This window comes from Vigna angularis, chromosome 10 (genome assembly GCF_016808095.1).
Source record: "Vigna angularis cultivar LongXiaoDou No.4 chromosome 10, ASM1680809v1, whole genome shotgun sequence".
Classification (NCBI taxonomy): domain Eukaryota; kingdom Viridiplantae; phylum Streptophyta; class Magnoliopsida; order Fabales; family Fabaceae; genus Vigna; species Vigna angularis.
In genome coordinates, this window is record NC_068979.1 from 7,279,877 (window position 1) to 7,299,759 (window position 19,883).

At 32.3% G+C, this 19,883-nt stretch overlaps 3 protein-coding genes across 5 annotated transcripts; 2 read left to right on the plus strand and 1 right to left on the minus strand.

The window, feature by feature from the left end:
* Positions 1-925: 925 nt before the first annotated feature.
* Positions 926-2,698, plus strand: LOC108335149 (protein RTE1-HOMOLOG). 3 transcript variants are annotated; one of them, XM_017571092.2, is made up of 3 exons: positions 926-1,078; positions 1,579-1,880; positions 2,201-2,698. In XM_017571092.2, the coding sequence occupies exons 1-3, from the start codon at positions 943-945 to the stop codon at positions 2,621-2,623; spliced, it is 861 nt and encodes a 286-aa protein (XP_017426581.1). In that variant the 5' UTR covers positions 926-942; the 3' UTR covers positions 2,624-2,698. The 3 variants fall into 3 exon arrangements, with proteins under 3 accessions (XP_017426581.1, XP_052725509.1, XP_017426582.1); XM_052869549.1 differs by having other exon boundaries at positions 928-1,078; positions 1,618-1,880; XM_017571093.2 differs by having other exon boundaries at positions 940-1,078; positions 1,583-1,880.
* Positions 2,699-6,809: 4,111 nt separating this feature from the next.
* On the plus strand, positions 6,810-8,940 carry LOC108334809 (thioredoxin H-type). The gene is made up of 3 exons (XM_017570744.2): positions 6,810-6,984; positions 8,358-8,480; positions 8,599-8,940. The coding sequence occupies exons 1-3, from the start codon at positions 6,889-6,891 to the stop codon at positions 8,740-8,742; spliced, it is 363 nt and encodes a 120-aa protein (XP_017426233.2). The 5' UTR covers positions 6,810-6,888; the 3' UTR covers positions 8,743-8,940.
* A 3,884-nt stretch (positions 8,941-12,824) lies between these two features.
* Positions 12,825-18,618, minus strand: LOC108335889 (beta-galactosidase 3). Its single transcript, XM_052869550.1, has 19 exons — positions 18,167-18,618; positions 17,981-18,076; positions 17,773-17,885; positions 17,599-17,665; positions 17,364-17,456; positions 17,087-17,230; positions 16,759-16,847; positions 16,575-16,680; positions 16,395-16,482; positions 16,057-16,175; positions 15,782-15,946; positions 15,437-15,621; positions 15,010-15,119; positions 14,817-14,926; positions 14,419-14,529; positions 14,223-14,336; positions 13,934-14,136; positions 13,511-13,847; positions 12,825-13,412 (listed from the first exon to the last, which is right to left on the minus strand). The coding sequence occupies exons 1-19, from the start codon at positions 18,344-18,346 to the stop codon at positions 13,284-13,286; spliced, it is 2,559 nt and encodes an 852-aa protein (XP_052725510.1). The 5' UTR covers positions 18,347-18,618; the 3' UTR covers positions 12,825-13,283.
* Positions 18,619-19,883: the final 1,265 nt, after the last annotated feature.

A 19,883-nucleotide genomic window follows, 5' to 3' on the forward strand; every position in this document is an offset into this window, starting at 1 on the left:
AGGATACCAAAGGGTGTATTTTCTTTATATATAATAATTATAGATATATAGATGGTATTTTTCAAATAATTAAGAGGTTGATGAAATACATGAGCCTATTGTAATATTCTTTTGAAAGGAATTAAAGAAATTTTTAGGTTCGCAACCACGAAAAAGAAAAAATAATGAGACTAGTGTAATTTAGAGATTGGGACTCAAATCAAAAACCTTTTTTTTAGAGATTTAAAAAAAAATATCGAGTAGTTTCATTAACATTAATTTGAACATTATCCCAAAAGTGGTAAAGTAGAAGGAAAAGAAAAAATATGTAATAGATTTAACTCTTTCCACTAATATTTAAAGGGTTAAATATGTTTTTAGTCCCTAAACTATTGGCCGTTTTTGGTTTTCGTCCCTCTTTTAAAGTAAGGTACGATTTGGTCCTCAATCTTTAAAAAACGTTCGTTTTAGTCCTCAAAATTTTGTTTTTAGTCCTCGTTTTAGTCCTCAAAACGTTCGTTTTTTCGACTAAAACGAACGTTTTTTAAAGATTGAGGACCAAATCGTACTTTACTTTGAAAGAGGGACAAAAACCAGAAACGACCAATAGTTTAGGGACTAAAAACATATTTAACCCATATTTAAAAGATATAAAATAAGTCTAGTAAGTTTGGAAGAAAGAAAATGAAATATTATCAATTCAACTCTTTTCAATAATAAAATAAGAAAATATTAACAACTAAAGTTCTTCTCCATAATTAATTTCCAATTTTGTCTCCATATCCCTAATTAATTTCATATTTTTATCGATTCGTTTACCACTTAGACTTCTCAGTTTGGCCGGATATAAATATTCACACAATTTGGTCATTAAAAAAACGTAATTAAAATTTAAAATTAAGATGCGACGGTAGAAAAAAGAGTTTGAATAATATTTGCTTCACACTCTAACAAGGACGTGAGATGCACAACAACAATAATCCCAATAAGCTGAAAAAGTACAGAGTTAAGAAGATAATTAGTTTATACACACTGCGTTTACTAGGCTCTGTTGCACAGTGTGCGGGCAGGGTACAGATTCTTCTGTCTGCTATACAAGGTGATTGGATCGGATCCCTTTCTCTTATTTCTCTTATATGTTATGTCTAGACTATAATTCATGAGTATGCTAGCCTAGGGTTTCTTCTGCTTTGTAATTTCATCATGAATCGCACATATTGTTTATGTCAGTTTAGGAATCATTCTCCCATCAATTCATTTCGCGAAACCGTACCTAAATCTTGAATTTCGAAACCCAAATCTGTCTAGGAAACGATGTAGCAGTCAAACTAGGCTTAGTGCACTGCATCGTGGTTGTTCTTGAAACCAGAAATTGAGGACGTGAGACATACAACATTTGAGTTCCATCGTTGCTTCACGTGAATCCTGAATTTGGAAATATTAGACACTACACCTGCTTCTTAATGATTTTTTTGGCTTTAGATTCAAATAATACACAGACAAACATATATATGTATTTATGTAGTATACGCCTTTGGTTATAAACTTGTTTGATGTCATGACTTTCGGTTTTTTAATGGATTGTTGTGTATTGTCAAGTCAGTAATATAGTTTTACCGACTTTTACAATGGGAGAAGAGTTGGATACTGAACAACAGGAGGAGATGATGGAAAGAAGTTATTCGCAAACTATGCAAATTGATCCCAAAAGGGCTCGATTTCCATGCTCTATTGTGTGGTCACCACTTCCTGTGATATCGTGGTTCATTCCTTGCATCGGGCACATTGGCATCTGCAGAGAGGATGGAGTAATATTGGATTTTGCAGGGCCTAATTTTGTGTGTGTAGACCATTTTGCATTTGGAGCCGCCACTCGCTATTTTCAGATTCCCAAAGAAAAGGTATATTCTATTGTTTAAGTCTTTCTTTGTGTCAAGAGAACATAAAAATGGTCTACTTCCCCTTAATAAACAAATTGTCCTAAACTAAAGCTGGTACAAATCAAGAAACGGAAAGTAGGACCATATTATGAGACTCTTGTTTTTTTTTTTCTAACAATTTTGAGGCTAACTTCCTTTTGGGGTTTTATTTTTTCATCACGCTGTGATATATACTAAATGGAAGCTGTACAAAGTTATATTTTGCAGGAACTTGATTTTAGCTCGTTGGTTTTCTGTTCATGTATTGCTTCTCAAGTGTTGTTTAAAAAAATTGTTGGCAGTGTTGCATACCTTTGGGCCAGTCTGCGTACAATGGTGAGGAAGACTACACGCAGGGAGAAAATATAGTTGATTTAAGGACTTGGGATGATGCACTGAGGAAAAGCACTCAAGAATTCCAGCATCGATCTTACAATCTCTTTACCTGCAACTGCCACTCGTTTGTTGTCAATAATTTAAACAGGTTGGATTTCTTGTCTGGTGGATGGAATGTGGTGAACCTTGCAATTTTCATTTTATTCAATGGTCGTTGGGTCAGCAAAGCATCTATGCTTCGATCTATCATACCATTTGTGGTTGTATTTTTTCTTGGAGTCGCATTCGGGGGCTTCACTTTCTTGAAGTTTTGGTTCTTTTTCACTTCCATTCTTATTGGTTGGTTCCTGCTTGGTACTTATTGTTTCAAGAACCTGATTCAGTTGTAGTATCCGGTTCTCTGGCTCTACTTCGTATACAAGTGTAATACGTGCTATTTTTGGTGAAACATGGCTAATTAATCATATACTGTGTTCAGATTAATTTTATTGTCAAAGGCTTGTTACTTTAGTAGGACTTGTTCTTCTATTGGTATGATTTTGTTAACTAATTGAATTGCAGCATCCTGCCCCACATCTTATTGATGCTAAGACATTCTGTCCTACGTCTCTGTAATAGATTGAGGTTGGTATAAATGGACTTTGATTGGCGTTGGTCATTCACAAACTGCGTTTTACGTTTGGAAATACGAAGGGTGCTGCCATCCTATTCATTGAGTTTTGAATTGGACTTGGATATTTTTTTAGTAATCAAGCTATTGTGACTTTCACGAACATGAAAAAGCAGTGAGCACAAGTCTGCCACATAAAAAAGACAACACTTCAACATTTCGCAGGAATACAAGAGTAGTGGCATGTGCACCCTTGATTGCAGCACCTACGGAGCTTTTTCTTATAGCTTTTATTTGCACTTGTTTTGTTAAATCACAATGTCAGTAGCGAGAACATAGTCTCTGTTGTGCGAAATTAAACATTGCTATCTTGTAGTTATTTTAAAATAAATCCTTTTAATAATAAAAAATGGGAGGCGCATCTTTGTGTACAATGGTGCATGACCCAACTCTTGAAAAAAAATAATTGTTCTGGTACGAGAAATATGTGTGCGTCAAAATCAAATCGTGAAGAATCCAGAAAAGGATGGCCGAAAATAAAAAGTACCAAATTATTCTCTTTGTAAACACCTCCATTATTTGTACAAGTTGTGCCTTATGCATGGCCATTTCTTAGAACAAAAATACGGTAACTTTAATAGAGAGATGTTGGTTATGGGGCATCAACTAAACTTGGCCTTCAATTATAATAGGCTTAATAGCATTGATACGTAACTATAAAACACGTGTTTGATTTACCAATGCATCTAGTTTATTTATTAATTTGAATTATTTTATTATATATTTGAAGATTGAAATACTGTAGTCATTTCAACTAGCTTTTTTCTTAAGATGGTGTGATTTTAAATATAAATTATTAAAATGGAAGTGTAGTGGCATATTCACAATTCATTGGTACCTAATCTCTCTCTGTCTTTTTTTTTAATCTTACAGTAATATCAGAATCGATAATTTATTTTGGTAAAAATAAATATAGTATAAATTAAATGAATAACTCTAAAGTTTAAGAATTTCTTATATCGAAAATCTTTTAGGAAAGTATGTTCTGTTATAGAACAATATAAAAAAGTTGATCACTACTATATATTCGTTTGAGAGAAAAGTATCATAATGTGAAAAAAAATCACACTTAAAAGAAATTGTTAATAGTTTAAAATGAATTGAAAGTTTCACGTTAAATAAAATGAGAGATATAACTAGTATACAAATAGAATGATTTAAAAATTCATTACTTTAAAATTTTAGGATTTTAGGTTAAAAATGCTAATCTTTCGTGTCTCTTCTCGATTGGAAAAATAAATAAATTTTGCTTATTTGCTTAACTTTTTATTTAAGATTACATTGTATTCGTGAAAAAAATCATTCAATTGATAATGTTCTATAATAGATCCAGTCTTCTTTCCTACAAAAGGTTCAGCTGTGTTTTCCATTTTATTGTTCTCTGCACGACTATATGTCTTCCTTCTTAGACAGAAAAGCATAACAAAAAACGTCAAATCAAATCCACATTGATAATTGGGATAAAAATAATATGATTTTTCCTTGGAAATTGAAATATTCAATCAAAAAACATATAAAGAAAAATATACATAACTTCAAGATTGAAAAATGCATTCCGTTTATTTTCTAAAGTCTGAATTAATTACTTTCAAAGGGTTCCTTCCCACATAGATTTCTACTCTCCCGAATTGTAGCTTTCTATTGTCCATATTAACTAATTAATTTGATATACTTATTTATTTAGCAAACTAAGATTAAAAATTATGTCAATATCACAATGTTATATGTTTATTAATTATTTTTTTACTATTTTATAGGATAATTTTTAAACAAATTTTTAATGACTTCATTTTTTATTAAATGCATTAAAATTGTATCTTGTGTGATACCTAAATTTTGCACTTCCTACAATATATAATTAACAAAAATTACATAATCAAAATAAAACATTATTTCTCTTTTATTTGAAATCTTAAATAAAAAATATTATTTCATAAACAAACTTTATAAAAAATAAAAAATATAAGAATGAAATATTATTTCAAATGTATTTCTATGTTAATTTTTTCTTTATAGTCGTACATTGACTAACCTCTTTCTCAAGAATTATGTATATTTTTTAACATCTATACTATATAAAAATATCACATAGTGAAAACTATCAAATAGAAGAGGTAAGATAATGTAAACAAATAATAATAATTTTTATCATATTATAAGTTTAAATGTATTTTTCACTAAAAAATCACAAATTCAAACCACATAGTATACAAATACACACAAAGTCTATTGTCTCACCCAATATTACAATCACTAGTAATCTCAATATCAAGAAACTGAGTTGTAACTCTCAAACAGTTTATTCATATAGATGTCACTTTCCATTACTGACTCCGACAAAGTATACTAGTGTCACTTTCCATTATTCCCCTTGAGAGTCCCAATGAAATACATAAGTATACTTTTCTCAAAAGTCCTGAAGTTCACCTTTAATATAATTAGACATTATTCTTCATCACTGTCAATTCACTATGTACAAATGCATAAGAAAACAATAAAAGAAAAACAAAATAAATGTAAATTTCACCTATCTCTTACTCCTTACTTCTTTCTTCTTCCTAGTGATGAACATGGATTGGATTTTTAAAGACTCAATCTAGATCCAAATAATTCATCAGATTTTGGATCCAAATCCATTTTTGTAACAAAACTAGTTTGAATTCTTTTTAAATCCAAATATTAGGATCAAATTTTAATTTGTATAAGTATCACAATATTCAATAATACTAACTAATATCTAATAATTTTTTTAATTGAATAACTATTCATTATTAGAAAATATTTTAAAATAAAATAAATCCTTTAATTTTAACTAACAAAACATTTTATTTTTTATTTAAAATATTTAATCACATTTATATATTTTTTAATTATTAAAATTTATAGGATCTAACGTTATGTGTTTACAAAATTAATATATGACTACTTATGGTAGAAACTATGCACTTTTTCTTTTCATTTTAAGCAATAAATCCACAAAAGGATCAAAATTTTATGTTAAAATTTGGATCTTATGTTAATAAGACATGCCTATTTAGGGTAAAAACGCCTACTTTTATTTCTTAAATCATACAAAATGCCAAAATGATAGAGAGGAAATAAAATGCTTTAATTCTGCCATTCACTCAGATGAATATAAAATTCACGTCCACAAAAAGTAAATTATTAGGCTAAAAACTTCTCATATATATATATATATATATATATATATATATATATATATATATATATATATATATATATATATATATATATATATATATATATATATATATATATATATATATATATATATATATTCTACGTTATACCCATTTTTTGAATAAAAAGTATATTAACAAATTATTACTATTATTATTTAAAAAATAAAATTTAATACTTAAAAACATATTAACAAAAAAATAAGTCAATGTAGATTAACAAATATTTAGAAACACTCACTCTTTAAGATTTTTTTGACGAATTGTAGTTATATATATTATACTTTTTTTATAATACACAACGAGCAGCTTGTACAGTAACTAAGTTAATAAATCTTAAACAATTACAACAAAATAAAAAATAAGCAAATTACATGGAAGATTAATGGAGCGAGCACGACTCAATTAATTGTTTATTCAGAAAATATTTCACGAAAAAATGAATTAATTTGAGAAGCTGTGTTTTTAATTCGAAATGAACACAGTGAAGGGTGATTTTGTTTATTTATTTATTTTACTTTTTGTTTTACTTGAGAACTGACTGAAGGATGAATACAATTAATTGGGCAATTTAATTTTTATTTCGTATGCATCAGCAGAAATGATAGTCGGTGGCAAAGTGGTAAATAATGAGAAAGGAGAGCCCATTTTGGCGAGAGTGGGTACCCATATGCGTTGCTTATTTAAAGTTGTAACACAGCAGCTGCTATGGCTATGATCGATCTTCAATATTGAAATTTTGTACTGTCAAAGGTTTCTTTCTGAGAAAATAAAGATTGAGAGAATGGCCGGCGCATCGGAAGAGGGACAAGTCATCGGCTGCCACACCATTGAGGCATGGACGGAACAACTCCAAAAGGGCAATGATTCCAAGAAACTCGTACGCATCAATCAACTCATTAATCTTTATTCATTTTAATTTTAATTTTAATTTTAATATCTGCATGGATCGATCGATCTCAATTTATGCTGTGATTCTTAATTTTTTTTCGTTTTTGTTGTCATTTTCACATCATGTTACGTCTCATATATCATGTATCGTTTTATTAATAAATTGTCCGAAGCGTGCATCGTTGGATTCGATCTGTGCTTAACTTTGCCGTTTCTTGTTATATTTTGATTCATCTTTCACTGGTTCTGAAACTTGATTCAAAGATGATTCTGAAAAGAAAAAAGTATTGTTTTTTTCTTTTTTTTGTGGGGATGATTTGTATTGCTTTCCGGAGAATGTGTTTCACTGAATCCGATGAGGAGGAAAGAAACTGTGAAGGACTCTACTGATTTTATTTTTCATTATCCATTATATATAAACGAACTTGTTAATATAGGGTTTTTCATTGACTATAAGTGAAATTACACTTTTATTAGATCGTGTGTGTGTGGAGGATCATATATAATGATTTCTCTTTACTGTGTTTGCACGCTATACTCATTGCACTTTTTGTAAACAACACCTGAGTTTGATTTTTAAAATTGATTTTGAATTGATCTTGAGTGCTGTCTATATCAGATTTACCAAAAAGTCTCGTGGTAATCAAATTGAATCGTGTGCCATATATATGTTAATCATCGTAAACACTAATCAAACACGATGATTAGTTTGTTATCGATGGCTTGATAATATTAAGCTTTGAAATCAGGAAGATCTGTGAAATACAATATTTTTGCAAGATCTGTGAAATACAATATTTGTGGGGTAATTCCACTTATGTAAGAGTTATGATTTTCTTACAACCATAAGGAAGTGAGATGGGTGGAGAAGAAAATCAGAAAAAGAGGAAACGTGATGAGAGATATACTCCCTTTTTTAAAATTAGTTAAATGAAATATATGTTTTTGATTGATGAAATTGGGCATATAAAATTATTTTTACTTCGAAAACTTTCACTCTTTATTTGGATATTGAAATTTGTTAAAATAATTATTTTGTTTTCAGCTGAGTCTTCTTGGATAATCTACTTGTGTGGTTCACCTATACCCATAAATTTTAACCTAATCATGCATTGCAAATTTCAGTCTGCAGTACACTACAAGCAGTTATGATCACTTACATTTGTAGCTAACATCATCATATAACTGATGACAGAACCTATAAAATGTTTCATACATTCTCTAATTGAAACTGAAAATTGTCGCTTTGAAAAATAAAAATGTTTTCTTTTGAAAGTAGTATAAAGAGTCCAAAACATGTAAGTTTTATCTTATAAGAATATGTGATATATTGTAGTCATATTTCATTGGTAATTGTTTCAGATTGTGGTGGATTTTACTGCTTCTTGGTGTGGACCATGCCGTTTCATTTCTCCATTCCTGGCTGAGCTGGCTAAGAAGTACGTAAATGTCGTATTTCTGAAGGTGGATGTAGACGAATTAAAGGTAAAATAAATAATCACGTAGTTATGTTTATAATTTTCCTACCCAAATAGCAGCAGATAAAAAGAAGAGATTAAAATATTGGTTTAGAGAATAATGATAAATAATTTGTTGGTTGCAGACTGTTGCTGAAGATTTTGCTGTTGAGGCAATGCCGACTTTTGTGTTTGTGAAAGAGGGAACTCTTCTGGGCAAAGTGGTGGGAGCAAAGAAGGAAGAATTGCAGCAGACAATAGACAAACATGTGTCTGCAGCTAATGCTTAATCTTGCTTATCTCAGCAGTTTACTTTCAGCTTTAAAGACATTTTATCCATTGGTATTTATGTTTTAGAATCTTGTATTAGACTTATCTGGTATTTTTGCTATTGCACTAAGTAGCTTTTTACTATGTCATCTCTTTCTGGATACAAACTGGTGCTTTGCTTAAGTCTTAAATAATAGTGGGTGTGCTTTGTTATATTATATCATGAATCATAATTACATCAGTTCTTCTTATTTTACATGTTGATGAATGTGGAGAAATTTTAATTCAACCAAAAACATGTGTCGTGGGGTTTCATATTCCATTATGCATTATTTATATAAAAGAAATGAGTAATCCGACATAGATAAATTAAGGTTTAATAATTCTTTTGGTCTCTCAAAAGAGAAATTATGTTCAAAATGGTTTTACCATTTTTAAAAGTAACAAACAATCCGAATTTGTGCAAAAACAGATCAATTTAATCCTTTTTACTTATGGCGTCAAAAATTAAACGGTGCAACTGTCCTTCTGGACAAAACTTAATGACATGTCAATTTTATGTGATTGTATGACAGTGTTAGGTTTATTGACGTGTAAAATTAAAAATGGGAGAAAAAAATTGAGTATGTGACAATGTAATGTGAGAGAGGTTAAAAAAAGAGGGGTTAGGGTTAGAATGAAATCGTGATTTGGGATTAAACATTATGGTGAAAACTGTGTTCAAATTGGGGTTAGTGTTTATCTCATTGAAGGTGAAATTTCAAGTGGTCTCCGTTTGCATTTACAGTAGTGTCGTCAAAATGAGTTCAAACCCGTGAGCCAACCCGACTCACCACGATTTTGAGCCGGGTTGGGTTGGAAAAAAATGCAAAAATTTTAATGCGAGCCAATTTTGACCCGGCTCACTAAGAATCCGGCTCACACGAGTTGAACCCGTGCTGGGTCGGGTTGGCTCACCAACCCACCTATTTTTTTTTAATTAAATCAAATTAATTAAATTAATTATTCAAATCCTATTTTTTTATTGAAATCAAATTAATTAAATTAATTATTCAAAACGCACAACCTTTACTTAGCAATAGAGCCTTTCGTGTTGCTGTCTTTCCAAAAGTTCCGCTTTGCAAATAAAACCCTAAGATTATAGATTGGATAATATTATAGATTGGATAATTCAGGAATATATCAAAACGGTTGTGTATGTCTCATTAAACTAAATTGGCAAAATTTTATGCTTGATAGCTTAGAATATATATATATATATATATATATATATATATATATATATATATATATATATATATATATATATATATATATTTCTTTTGTTTCATTTTCTTTTATATCAATTGGTTCAATTATTACTGTTTTAATTTGATTGATCAAAGTAACATGTTATAAGAATTTCAAAAGAAGAGGGTGAAAAAAAGGTTAATTACGTGAGTCAATGAGCTAACCCGTTTAACCCACCAACCCATGGTGGGTCGGGTCGTGTTTGAATTTTTTCAGTCCGCTAATAAATGAGTCGGGTTGGGTTGGCTCACTAAGTGACCAACCCTTGGTGGGTCGGGTCAGGCCGGATTACCCGTTTTGACAGCTCTAATTTACAGGGTTCGGATTGGGATGTCTAATGATAAGTTTCAGGTTGTGGTCCACAAAATGGCTTATATCTCTATTTTGTGTGACAGGTTGGAAGCATTAATTGTGATAAGGAAATCTCGTTGTGTAAAGAGCTTGGCATGTATCCACAAAATGCTCCTAGAATTTTTACTTTTTCTTACAAGGAGAATGAAATACGTTTTTGGTGGAGTACAGTGCAAAGTTGCTTAGGGTGCTGCTTCTCTCCACCAAGAAGGACACTCCAGTAATTTGGCGTGTTCTTAGTGGCTTGAAAACTGGGATTTCTGTAAAAGATTTAAAATCTGCAGTTCTCGATCTCAGTAAAATGCTTGATAATTTTGTAGAGGCAAGTAAAACAGAAGCATCAGCATGGGACGAACGCAAAGATCATTTGCCCCATCTATTGGAACACAAAGAACATCCTTGGGAAGAAGTCATTCCTATCTCGTCACAAACACTTTCCTCACCTTAGACACCAAGTAGGACGAACCCAAACCCCAACCCCTCTTTTTTTAACATCTGTCAAAACATTGTCACGTAATCTATTTTTTTGTCACAATTTTAACCTCACTACCACGCAACTGCCACACAGTAAGATAAACTGGACACATTAAGTTTTGTCCAGGGGTAGCTGCACCGTTTTATTTTTGACGCCGTTAACAAAAAGGATTAACTTGACCCGTTTTTTCACAAGTTGGGATCATTTGTTACTTTTTAAAAAAGGTATGACAATTTTGAACACAACCCCTCTTTCGAGAGACCAAAAGATCATATTACTTAAGAGAGATTTACCATTTTAGTAATATTACTTTTACTATTTTGCATAATTTTATAATTTCATTTAGTCATCTTTTAGCAAATAGTTAAGAAGTCAACTTTGTTAAAAATATGAATGTAGAAGATCCATGACATAGTTTAGGAGATAATTAAGTTAAGTAAGAGTAGTATGACACACATTAACATTCATTTGACATTTAAAAAGAGTAAAATGGTTTTAAAAGAGTGAATTTTTATTGTTTTTTTAAAAAAGTAAAAAGTAAATATGAGTAATATCAAAATGAGTGTAAAAAAATTATGCGTGTCAAGTTATCATTTTTCTTTATATAAACTTGTTTAGTATAAGAAATTAAAGTTTATGGTCATTTTCCATTTGTTGGCATGATCAGTTTGGATATGAATCAGAAAAAACTTACTCTTGGTTTGCTCTACTTTGTACAAGAGGTAAACAATGCTTTAGCCTCATTTTGGTTTTCCATAATCCTCCTTCTAATCCTAATACAATGTTGTTCATGTGTCAAAAGTTTGGTTTCTATGTTGGTAGAAAAATATGACATCTTTTAATCTTTATTTACATCATAATATTTACATCATCATATTTTTCTACAAACAATTATAATATGAGTGGTGATACTAAAGACCGAAAAACATTCATATTCATATTACAATTCAAAATAATATTATCTTAATCATATTTATTTTATTTTTAATTTGAAATTCTAATAGACATTATTATTGTATTATTAGAGAGTTGTCAAGTGAATATTCTTTTAGGATTATCAAAGTATTATTTTTATTATAATATCATGTATTAAATAAGTGTATTGCTAGTCTAATTGTTATCATTACTTAAATTAGAATTTTTCTCAAATGCAGTAGTATTAATATGCAATTGATCTCATTTTGTATTAAATTTTATTTTTTATTTAAAATAATGAATATTTAAAATTTATAGATTATTGTTATTATTATTAATTATATATATAATTCGTGTTTTTAAAAGATGTGAAATATGTTGTTTTGTTTGAATAAGCAATATCTTATCTAAAATATGGTTTATTATTAAATATATTTTTATTGATTTCATAACAAAATGTTCTGGTCTAGTGATTAAATTAAATGTAAATTATTTTAAAGGTACAAGTTCTTGGTATTTTTTGCCAAGCACCTTCTGCTCAGTGTCACTAGATTCTAGGCGCCATTTAAACCTAGACTAGCAACTTACATATTTTTACATTTATAGTCTTAGTAAACTGTCTTTTATTTTATCCAACTACAGTACAAAAGATTATTAAGTTCATTAAAAACTCCTAATATAATTCAGTAAATCAATTTAATATAAAAAAATTTAAGTTGAACTCAATTTTCTGAGATTCTTAAATGTTTTATTTTCCATCTCTTTTTTGAAGTTGTTTGATAATACTTCTTATCTTCGTCGTTGAATATAACACTAAATTTGCATTATTTAGAACCAATGAATCGCTTTTTTTTTATGATAATAAAAAATAATAAAATTATTACTATTGTTGTTATTATAGTTATAAAATTAAATATAAATAACTTTTATAATTTTATTGTAATTAATTTTTATTTATTTCATAAATAACTTTTTACCTAAAAATATAATTAAATTTAAAAAACGGTAGAAAAATCAGTTAAAATTTAAAAAGACACTTAAACGTTAAAGCCATTGGTAGATTCTGCAACATAAAAGCAAAAAGAAAGAAAAATAGAAGGTAAAGTGCAGAGAATGGTTACAGTAGGATCCGCTCCTAACTTAAACCTGATTTGGAGTTTAATTTACCCCATAAACTAAAACCAAAAAAGAAAAAAACATCACACCAACCAAAGTTCCTACCTTTTCCGTGCCTGTAGTTAAAACTTTGAAGGCAGGAAACTACCACTCCAAATTCACACACAAGGGTCCAAATTTTGAACTCTTGGTTTAAAACTCTCTCCTATTCGATAATCACTAATTTACACAATCCCGTTGACACATCACTCAATAAAAATCATATACCTCGTGCCTTCGGCACCAACATATCAGAATGTAGTAAGTAAGTCTCCCTAAAACAACTATGGCACTTACATTACCTATACTATTATTGTTCTTGACTTTTTCTTGTTAGTCACTGCATACTGCACTTAAAATGGTGCTTTTAATCATTCATCCCCTCCACTTGGTTGGAGCGCAAACAGCTTCAACTGATAACCTCTTCAACACATTTGGACAAGGGTCATGCCCAAAATTACTGTTTGATACAGTGACCGTGCATCTGGGCTTCCCTATACATTTCTGAGATAAATAACAAAGAACATTAGTTATGGTATCGTCTTTAGAAAATCTTATTGCAAAGTTGATGAGTTGGATTAAGAAATGGAGTTGAAGAGTACCTTCTCCAAGATGGAATAAGAAGAGGGAGAATGACAGACTCCTTGCTCATAATTTCCACAGGTCCCCAAAGGAGTTCCAAAGCTTGCAAATTTAATGGAAGAGATGGCTTGGCCAGGACTGCAATGCAAGTGAACTTTGGGGGGATGGAACTCTTCCGATTTCCCATAGCTCTCAATGTGCCAATTCCTAACATTTGGATGGTACTCAGACACATCAGCGCAGACACTGCTCACTGATCTCTGTACAATTGAAATCTTCGAAGGATCTCCCCCAAGTTCTTCAAAAACAACTAGCAGATTATGTTTTGGCTTCAACCAAGATCGAGGTACGTGGTACCTGAAATATTTAGTGCCAAATATAAGGGACTCTGAGCCTGACTGTGCCACGCATTACCTACAATGTCGACAAAAAATAATACTTACCACCGCTGGGTTGGTTGGCCACAACCAACCTGGCACTTTGGAGGTCTGAAGGTGCCTGCATAGCTGCAACCGTTGCAATTACCAGCAGCTGGAGCAGTCCAGTATCTTCCAATGCTCTGTCCATTAATCCATATTTGACCTTTACCCATACCCTCCATGTCCAATGCCAACGGCTCATCTCCATCTGGAGCATCAAAATAAGTCTGCAAATATACCAATAAATTTTATCATTTTCTATGGCCTGTAATTGGTTTCCATGAGCCTTAAGCACATTTCTGTTTATTTTTACCTTGTGCCATGTCAGTGGTTGATTTCTGTCTGAAACTAATGCTGACTGCATCCACTCTACAGAAGTGATACCATTTGGAGATGCAAGATTCATGGCCTCTCCTTTCAGCCCAACCTGTTTAAAAAGTTAGCATGTCTCGATAAAAAATTCCTTTGTAACCAAGACTACTCAAGAAACTAAAGTAAGACTAAGCAACCTGATAAGTCCACTTTTTCCAAGATAAATCCAACTTTCCTTGGTCAAGTCCCCGGAGTACAACAGGACCAAGTATTCCTGTGCTCCAAGTCTCAAAATGTCCTCCTACATTCTATGACAACACATCCGAAAATAATGATAGTAATTATTAATAGACAAGAATAAAGCCTTTATAAGCACAGTTGAGATAATAAAAAGGAGAATTAGTGGACCTGATGATAACTCGCTCAATTAAAAAAAGGTTAAAAGATCTTTCATAAGAAAACTCAAGAAGAAACCATATAAGAAGAACCTTAAATGGTTTTTCCAAAAAATTGACTTTTGACAATGGATTGCATCGATCGATACTTGGATGTAGTAGGATTTTTCTTCGGAAAGTAAAGGTGGAAAAAAACTTACAGGAAGTCCAACAGCAACACTGAGCAGAGCTATTCTGTTTGTTCCAGCTCGGAGGTTTACTGCGCCAGTATATCTGAATCTCCTATCCTCTCGTGTTCCAAAGGCAGAACCTGTTTTCAATCATATTTATCTTGTTTCCTTCGACTAATAACATGGGAGCGAGATCTAGTAAAGAAGAAAGCAGACTACACACCTGAAAGTTGACCATTGATAAAAACATGCACGGCATGCCCCGTGGATTGAACAATGAGAGAGAGTAGTTTGCCTTCTCGGAAAAAAGATTCCGATGAATCTATATCAACACTAGAAAAATAGATATGAAATAATTAGTAAGGAGAAAATGGTTTCCAAACGTCTAGTAGCAGGATCCTACGAGAGATTCCAGTAAATGTCAAAGTCATCTCATGATGTCAATTCCATATTAAGCATCTATAAAATTAACCATTTATTTTCATGGTTAATGCAAGTAATCTGCCCTTTGAAAAATGAACATAGAGAATTGTTAAGCATGATGACTACATACTGATCAAAAAGTCAATGTGTGGTGGGTGGAATTAAAACAACACGAGATTAGCTTACTTAAGAAGCAAGCCTAATCAAATTTAGAAAATCAAGCTTACCTAGTTATATACCAAAGATAATCACTTGTATCCCGTGTCACATTTATCTGTTCGAGGAGACCAGAAGTAGTGATTGCAATTGCAGAGCTGTCATCAAGAGAAGAAACGTCCTCCTCAAATCTCTCCCATGAGAACATATGAGTATTTGTTGGCAGCATTTGCATCTGAGATGTTTGCACTCCAACCTAACGGAAGAGAAGATGAATTTAGTGGCTTTAGACAATTTTAAATTGTTGAATACCATCGATGACGATATTGAAGGTGAATAAATTGTGTGCTAGGAAGCATGGTGATCGCAGAGTACCAAAGGAATACGATTTCAAATCTCAGACTTTTGTTACATACTTTTGCTGTATTGAAAACAGCATTTCTGCAATCAGGAAGGATGCTGATGGACCACGGAGGTAAGTTATAGTGCATATTGTTGAACATAACTCTAACAGAAGATTTTGTATCATAGTTTGAGAGGAATGCAGCACAGTCTCCAGATTTTGCAGAGTATACATAAGCCTGGAAAAAAGAAAATACTAACTAGGATCAGTAAAGAAAGTTGCGGCACAGTGGAGAGAGAGAGAGAGAGAGAGAGAGAGAGAGGGAGGGAGGGAGGGAGTATGTTAAACCTGTTGAAAGTTCCCCAATGAAGTAACAGCTGGGTCAGTTGAAACTAAAGCCCGCTCACACATCTTGATAGCCTTATGAAGCTCTTTCAGATGACCATACTTGGGTTGCCTAATCAAACCTATCATTTTTGTTTAACAAATGTAGTCAGTTAAACAATCAGCAATATGGTCTGGGGTTAATGTTGGGACAACTAACGAAAGCATTTACATTGCGATACTTCAGACCAATGAACAAGTTTTCGGACGGAAAATTGTTGATATAGATGTAAATGAATAAACTAAATAAAAAGACAGCAATAGCCAGCAGTTACATAAATTACAAAATTTTCAGTTCTCACCATATTCATCCAGTGGAGCATCATAATCATAACTTGTAGTGATGAAAGGGCCTCCAGCTGTACGGCCAAAATTGGTTCCCCCATGATACTACATGTGCAAAAGAAAATTACTAGAGTAAATGCTGTTGTCATCATCTTCATTGTCAATTTCTCAATTGAGTTAGTGGATAAGAAACCAACCATGTAGTAGTTAACAAAAGATCCTCCTTTCTGTATGAACCGGGCAACTGCAAATGCCAAATCCTGAACAGGTCTTTCATGAATTGAACCTCCAAATTCAGAAAACCTACATATTTGAGAGAGAAAATTATACAAGCTCGTTTCTTTAATTCCAAACTTAGAGGATAACAATAAAAATTATTACCAGCCACTCCAAGCCTCAGTCCACATTGAAGGCTTATAGGGCTTATTAGGAGTAAAATAATCACAGTAAAAGCCATTGCATGTGTTTATCTGCCATTAAAAGGAAACAAACAGATTTATGAACCACACTCCTAAACATGCAAGGTTCTTGAAAAAGAAAGGTTGGGGCTACAATTCGTTATGCTCCATTTTTATATAATAATAATGATAACAACAACAAGAATAATAATAATAACAAATCAAAATACAAAGATATGTTGATGGTGCATATAAGCACAGCATGCTACAGTACATAACTTTCTAGAGGAAGGAAGAATGAGAATGCTCACCACGGGATCTGGTGCATCATCTTCCTTGCACATCACCCAGGGGACCCCCGTTCCCGTTTCAATAGCCATTTTTGCAGCCCAGTTTACGTAACGTTGGCCAGCAGGTCCAAGTAATTTACTCTGTGCCCCATACTCATTCTCAATCTGAAACAGCATATTGTGCATATATCACGGTTACTATGGCCACTTAGTCAGATCTAAACTGAAAAGTCTACAGTCACTAGTGGTTGAAGATAAATACACAAAAAGCAACTAAGAAATGGAGGCTACACAACACCTGAGAAAGTATGATAGGGCCACCCTGAGATTCATAGAGTTTCTCACTCTTCATCATTCCCACAATCTTCTCAATGAACCCTTGCATTGCCCTCTGCAACACCGTTCACGGGTCATCAAAAAAACCATTTCAGTAGAAAGAAATTCCAACTTTCCTTTAGTCAGTTCATGAAATGAAAATTGGTTTTGGTGTGTGTGTGTGTATGTGCAGGCGCACGCGCTAGAGAGAGAGAGACCTTGAAAGGTTCATTGTCTGTTCTAAAACTGATGCCCGGAACATACTTGAGCCAAACAGGAAACCCTCTGCACATTACAAGAGAAATCATTGAAGAATCGAACAAGACCCCACGAGACCGAAACCTCGAGTTAGAAACAAACAACAGACAAGGGTGTGAGATTTTTGAAGGTACCCGAAATTCCATTCTGCACAGACATAAGGTCCAATGCGAAGATGAGCATATAGCCCCGCTTTCTGTATTGTCTTCACGAACCTCACGAGATCGTACCTTCCTTCAAAGTCGAACTGCAACGAATTGCGTGAAGAGAGAACAGAGATAATAAACCTCAATTTCAACAGGAAAAAAAAATTAAGGAACTGAAAGAGTGTCAGTGAAATACATTGCCAGGAGAAGGCTCGTGAACATTCCAAAAGACGTAGGTTTCAATGACGTCCAGACCTCCTTCTTTGGCCTTGTAAATCAGATCTTCCCACGTCTACACAGGAAAAAAACAACAGTAAACAAGGTAAAGTTTCTATGGCCAAACAAGAAAACAAAATAGCAGGAAATGGAAGAAGAAAATTACATCTGGGGTACTTCTTGGGTAATGTATAGAGCCAGAAAAAAGGAGTCGCCTTTGGCCATTGATGAGAATGGCCTTTCTGTCGTAGGTAACACTACAGTGAACCCAGTCCAGCTGAACAGCCAACCAGAACGCCAAACAAAACAATGCAAAGTGTATTTTGGAAACTGAGGTGGTTTCCATGCTTTCCCCACCACTGAGAAAGAAGAGAATGGGGAATGCTAAGAGAGAGAAGAAAGAAAAAGGTAGAGTCGGGGTGTTGGTTTGAGTGCTATGGTTTTGGTATCCAAGGAGATAGAGAAAGAGAAGAGAGTGGTGAAGTTAATAAACTCACTCCGCCCACTGTTGAGTGCTTAGTAGACCAATTTATAAAAGGAAAAACACGTAACACAAAACATGCTTTTTTTTCGCACACTCATTCGTAGCCACAGGTGTCGAGAACACCGCTCTGGGCGTGGCTCTGTGCGACCAACCAATGCTCCAACGTAACAATAATTATGTAATAATAATGTACCCATCGGTATGTCTATTCTCTGTGCCAAACAACCATAACACAAAGAATGTGATCCAAATAAATATCACCACGGCAACAACTCTATAATTAAATGCACAAAATATTAGACATTTAGAATTTATTTAAAATTTAAAATTAAATCACTCAAGTAAATAAATCTTCTTAGTTGACTGATTAGTAGTGTTATTTTAACGAGTAAACGCTGAAGTTAGTTTCGCGCATAAAAAGCGGTGCTCCTTCGTTTGTATGAACAACGTGCTACAATACGTGAAACAGTTATTTCTCATCCTGTGTTGTCTGTTGTATAGATCTTAACATAGAATTAGTAATATAATTAGTAACAGTTTAAGCAATATATGGGTTGGTTTGATGGGTGAGTGGATGAATGCGATATTTATGGCCCAGATTTCATGTGAACACGAAACCCTTTTTCCTTTTTCCTTTTTCCTTTTCCTTATTTCTTTGTGCTTTTAATTGGTCATTTCATGTGAACCAACTGTGAGCCAACCCATTATCCATTGTCTTCAGAACAGCCAATTTACCACTGTCACAACTTCACAGTGTTCGACATTTTCTTTAAAAGCATAATCAAACCAATAATAAATTAAATGATTACTATAACCATAACACACAAAAGCCTCGCCTTGGATACCATACAAAGAGAAAATCCAGCCTCGCCTTTTTTTTCTCTATCTCTTTAGACTTTCAAGTAATACCAAATTCCTACCAACTTTATTTTTCTTTTGTCTTAATCTTTCCCCTAATGACCCAACCATAAGGAAAAATTAAGTGAACCACACCACAACCTAACATTATTTTATATTTTGTAGTAATTTCATTCCAAATGTTAGTTTATTATCTTATAAGTCAATTATTTTTCATAAATAATTTATTAATTATAATAATCAATTTTAACAGATTAAATATTATTTTTAATATATTATTTAGCTACGATAAATTTGATATGATGTAAGAAGTATCATGCAATATATTATGAATATAGGATTTCATGATGTTGAGACTTATTTTAATTTAAATCCACTTTCAATATATATCTCTATTTTTATTTATTATTATCTTATTCACTTGTTTAATAATTTAGTTTTTATATTTATATTAATTAAGTTTATATTTTTGTTAAATAGAATTAATTTAAATAATTAATGCCTGGTGAGAGGAAATGAGAGAGTGGGTGGTGGTGGGTGT